This window comes from Merops nubicus, unplaced genomic scaffold (genome assembly GCF_000691845.1).
Source record: "Merops nubicus isolate BGI_N331 unplaced genomic scaffold, ASM69184v1 scaffold13551, whole genome shotgun sequence".
NCBI lineage: Eukaryota > Metazoa > Chordata > Aves > Coraciiformes > Meropidae > Merops > Merops nubicus.
The window spans coordinates 72,892-78,369 of NW_008586372.1; the positions used below are offsets into that span (position 1 = coordinate 72,892).

General features: G+C 37.2%; 1 protein-coding gene across 1 annotated transcript in view; it reads right to left on the reverse strand.

The window, feature by feature from the left end:
- Positions 1-3,632, reverse strand: part of LOC103780931 (V-type proton ATPase subunit S1-like) — a gene marked incomplete at its 5' end in the record, with an annotated part of 5,265 nt that extends 1,633 nt beyond the window's left edge. Inside the window, one exon of the mRNA XM_008948635.1 lies at positions 3,395-3,632. Coding sequence (XP_008946883.1) covers positions 3,395-3,632 — 238 coding nt within the window. The remainder of the gene's footprint in view (positions 1-3,394) is intronic.
- Between the last annotated feature and the right edge of the window lie 1,846 nt (positions 3,633-5,478).

Here is a 5,478-nt window from a genome sequence, read left to right on the forward strand (position 1 = left end):
GATGAGGTCACCCCTCAGTCTCCTTTTCTCCAGGCTAAAGAGACCCAGCTCCCTCAGCCTTTCCTCATAAGGGAGATGCTCCACTCCCCTAATCATCTTTGTAGCCCTACGCTGGACTCTCTCCAGCAGCTCCCTGTCCTTCTTGAACTGAGGGGCCCAGAACTGGACACAATATTCCAGATGCGGTCTCACCAATGCAGAATAAAAGTGAAGACTGAGATTCATGCCTTCCAGAATGCTGATTAATAAAACTATTATCACATGGAGAAATAAAGGTTATTTAGATGCTGTGGAGGTGAAGAAAACTTTAATTATTAAAGTTTTTCTGAAGCTTCTCAGAAGAATCTTTCCAAGTCAGATCATGGCAGCTAATTTGCAGACTACCTGCTTTCATATAGGCAGTCAGAGTTCTGATTAAAGCAGGATTAGTGAAAATAAGCTTTTGTGTTGGATAACTGTTTACACAGTTTCAGAGAATACAGGTGATTACCAAAGCCTTGGCTTGTTAAGTCACTGCTTTGACAACAGATGAGTATGTGACTAGGAGTCACAAAACATATCTGAAGGACTTATTTACAATAAAACATAAAGCAGGTGATGATTTGTGTCATTTGTTAAAAACATAGATTGAAATTCTAGAAAAAATTACACACTTATTACCACATTTACAAGAACTCTCTGAAGCACTTCACAGGTGTTTTTGATTTAGAAAGGCTTTACCACTTCTGATTTAGAGCCAGAAATACTGAATTTTATTATGCTGATCCTATTGTGGTTTTTTTTAAGCAGGATTATGCTTTTTGAACCTTTGAAATGAAAGCTTTAATTGTACATTCTTAAAATGCTATGTCTACTTTTAGGCAGGCAATGAAATATATGCAGAGTTCTTTTATTGTTTTTCTGAAGCTTTATCATTTCTGTGGGGGTGTTAGATCCCAGGTGGGAGATAAAAATGTGACTCCTAGCAGCATTTCTACCTATAGAAGTTAAAAATACCTACATAAGGTTCTCTAATTTTTATGAATGTAAAGCCTTTTGGAGGCTTCTGTACTACAGAAGTTTTAATTTTAGTGTTTGAACCAGCATAACTTCCCTTGGTTATACTAGCCTGCACTTACTGTTAATTTTTAAAATATTTCTTTGGATAGAGTTTTCTCATGATTTGACCTTTGACAAAGCCTTCAAGTAAAATCTGTTGTTTTCATGGTTTTTAAATGTACACTGAACTAATTTTTGAACTTAGAAATATTTTAGGCACAAAAGATTCTTGATTTTAGAGTCTTTGGAACAAAGTTTTTAGGAACAAAGAGGCTTCTAAACAACCATGACACACACTAAAGAAAAGCAGTGCTTTTGGTGGCAGCCTCCTCTTCATAGACAATACCAAGATCCTCGAAAGGATAAAAGGTATTGTGGCAGAACAACCATTCCTGTAACAATAACAGCAAACCCAACAACAAAAAAGCAAACCAAAACACCAAAACCAGAGCAGTTTTGGTACTGGTTACGACTGTGACTGGTGACATCCTAGGCTGTGGGCATGCCCAGACAGCATCCCACAGAAGTTCTTTAGGTGATAGTAACTGAGCTACCTCCAGAACTGAACTAAAAGGCAAAAAAACTGTCCCGCTAGTACACTGATACTGTTTCCAGGACCCACCCTTGCAAAGTGTAATTGTACCAGCTAGACTGGATTGGATCCTGGTTTTTAATTCATTGCATAATGTTGAAATGAAAATCACATTCCTCCGTTTCAGCAAGACTTTGTGCTGGTTGCAACCACTGAGGATCTCCCATGTGCTTTTTTCACCATGCAGCTGAGCTTGGGAGTTTCTAAACCTCATTCTAGGACAAAGACTGATACTGAGAACCATCAGATTTCACTACATACCAGTAAAAGATATCTGGAAAGGCATGACCTAGTTCAGATAGAATTTAGAGATGAGCCAAGAGTGGCAACTTTCTATTTTCTCACACAACAGAAAACACCAGAACAGGACTTTACAGGTTGTGTTCCATGGTTAGCACTTGATCAGAGAAAAGGCAACAGGAAGTTTTTTTATCTAAACAATGGAAGCAACTGCTGCTACAAATCAATAAAGAAGATGGGAAACTTACTACTTCTACTCTTGATCAAGAACCCAGTGAAAGGATACCCACTATGAACGGAGCAGGGCCTCTCTTTAAGCTTTGAGAAGACAGCAGTATCAGGGTACACAGAAATTCAAGGAAAAGATACATTTCAAGTGAATGCTATATATTTTCATAGCCCATATACTTTCACAGCCCACAAACTGTCGACTAGGCAAAGTACAGTTGTGTGGAGTCAGGTATTTTCAGGCCTTTCCATAAAAAATACCATCAGAAGGAACCTTCACAACATTGTTGTGTATAGCTATGTTGCTTTTCAAAAAACTGTGGGACTTGATCCTGAAATTTGTAGGAAATAAATTTCAGCACCAATGTTGTTCCTCTAAGATTTCCATTGTTTAAGCTGAAAAGTCAAATCTGGACTCAGACTATTGAGATGTGCTTTGTTATTAAAATCATAAATACAATTACATCATCTTTTGTATCCAATTATCATGGGATTAGCTTGTCTTTGACAAATAGAGTCCTGTTTGGAATTATTCCTATAATTTCCATGATCTCTTGAATCAAAGAGATCCCTTATTGCAATATTGGTTTAAGATATAAATATTGATGTCCTTCTCCAAAGTCAAGATCAATGCTCAAAAATAATAAAGATATAATCACTTCACATACACTTCACATGTAATCTATACTACTGCACTAAATGCACAGAAAATCTATGCCTCATTCGAAAAAAAGCCATCTGCTTTCCTTCTGGGCCATGCTGGATCTGCTATTGCTCCCAATTAAAGTCCATGGCAAACCTTCCATGAAATTTAATGGTACTGGGCTTTGTTTCTATCTGTAGGAGTACAGTCTACTGAAAACAGTAACTACACTAAGCTGTACTTTCCCAGGTAAACACAGTGCAAAGAAATCAAATAAAACCAAAATAAGTAGCACAAAGCCACCCATATAAGAGGCCCACGTTTCCAATAGCAGCCCAATTCATTAAACAGGCATGGGGATTTAGTCATTCTTTGCCTGATTAAGCACATTTGGGTTTATTGCTTTTTCTTCTTTGTGAACAACTTCATAGCTTTTTGTTTTTCAAAGCTGTGCTTTTGTGTTCTTACTGTTCAGTAACCACCGTCTTTTTTACCCCTTTATTGAGTAGCTCACCTAGGGGGAACAGGTTTTAGTTTACATTTTCCCTCAGGCTGAAATGAAAGTAAGGGCATTATGAGTGTGTGTCTTTCAGCACTTACAATAGCAAGTAATAGTCCTAGGGATTATCTCTGGGATGGGAAGGTGTACTCACTTGTAACCTGGAAATGAAAACTTCCCAGTTTTTTGCCTCGTTGTTGGATGGAATCAGCCTTGCAGGATAGAGATCGCCTGTTCCCACCAGCTGACAATGAAATGAATACTCTGCAGGAGCAGAGATGACAGAAACATTAAACTTAGCAGATTTATCTCCATCTTGTATAATCTCGACTGAATCTAAAGTGGACCAATTTCTAGCTGAGGCTCCATAGAACTTGTTGGTCATTGAAAACCTAGAAAGACAACAGGGGAAAAAAAGTCAAAATGACAGAACGAAATATTTGTTTGATAAAGTACTGGTGGCAGATAAAGGTTCACTATTGCTAACTGCAAACATCACAGTTGGTACCTTAGCTTGGCCTCACATGTCATAAGTGAAGAGACTCTGTGAATTTGTTTTTACTATTTCTTATAGTTTCATCTCAGAAGCACAGCTTTCCATAGCTGTGGCAGGCAAGGAGCAAGGGCAATTTCATTCTTCAAGGGTCTCTGCCAGCACAGTATTTCATCAGTTACCAACAGTTTATAATCAGTGGGGCAGAACCTGAGAGGCTGTCGGTAGGCCTGCGGTGGCTCTCAATAAATATTTTAGGGGATTTTTTGAAAATTGCTTTTAGGATAGGTACAGGTATGATAACCATTCTGATTTATCATTGCAATTCTTCCTTGGCTCAGACGCCTAAATGGCAATTTCCTTAGCGAATGTCTGAATTTGCAGTGGAAAACAAAGTTTTCTCTCACTGAAGAGTAGGGAAGTAGTCCTCAGCCCTAGCTTCCCAATTTGTTGCGGGTTAGGCACAAATAAATATTTTCTCATTTTGAAAAGGTCTGGTCTGTGTATGTGTGGCATTGCAGCAGTTTCCAGTAGTTTATAATCATGGGATTTATATGTATGTTACTACCACTGCAATCTGAACACCTCCCACATGTTCTAAGATGGAAGGAATTGAGAACATCCAGAAGTACATCCTGATCCTTTACAGATTAGGACTATGTCCTAGTCTTTGACACTTTTTACCCAGTTACTTTGATGTAGTTATCTCATAAGGAAATGATAAGCTTTTATCCTTATTGTATGTTGCTTAATACTTTAACCCTACTTGACCTATGCATGCATGGCTCTATATAGTTTGCTGAAGATTTTTTCTTAGTGATAACCACAAAAAACTTAGAAGAGGCACCTTTTCAGCAGTAAGTGAGACCACACAAAATTAAATATTCTAACATGTCTATCCACACTGGGCAACACTGTATGTGGATTTTAAAATGTGGGCTAATAGATGTAATTATGACACTTTTGAAACAAGCAGTCGTCTGTTAATGTGGTACAATACAGAATATTTTATATTTTGTAGGGTATATGTATATACAGATAGAATATTCTCTGTTGTAGAATAGTACTTGTTTGTTCAAATCAGTTGCTTTCAGTAGCATGTCATCCACACAACACAGAGTCTAAACACAAACAATGCTGATTAGCAGCAACACACAAAATTTGACAGGTTAAGTTACCACAGTAATTGAGCCTTTTTTTTAATTATTATTATCTGTGGCTTTTGAGTCATATAACTTCATATTCTTAAAGGGTTTCAAAATGCTTAGAAGGAATCCTAGAACTCAAAGTGCCATTCTTTCTATACAACATTCATCTGTAAGCATCAATAAAAAAGAAAAAAATAAATTTAATTTCATCTGGTACACATTCACACACATCTACTGAAAATATTCTACTGTTATAGTGATAAAGGTACAAAATTAAAACATGTATTAGCCTAGATATTAATCACTAGAAGAAAGGAATCTTTTCCTCATATATATCAAAATCTGAACAGAATTTCCATGATGCCTCAATAGCAATGCTATAAGCACCAGCTGAAGGCCAGTTATAAACACAGAGAAGTTTGTTTAAATGTGCCAACCACAGATGCTGGGTGTGCTCTGTACTTTCACTGAGAAGATAAGAAAAGTGGTAAACAAGGAAATTCTTTGGAGACTTAGCATACGAACAAACGAGTCTTATAAGATTAGGTATGTAAGTGACCTCCAAGAGAACACTGTCTTTTCATGTTGCACCAAAGA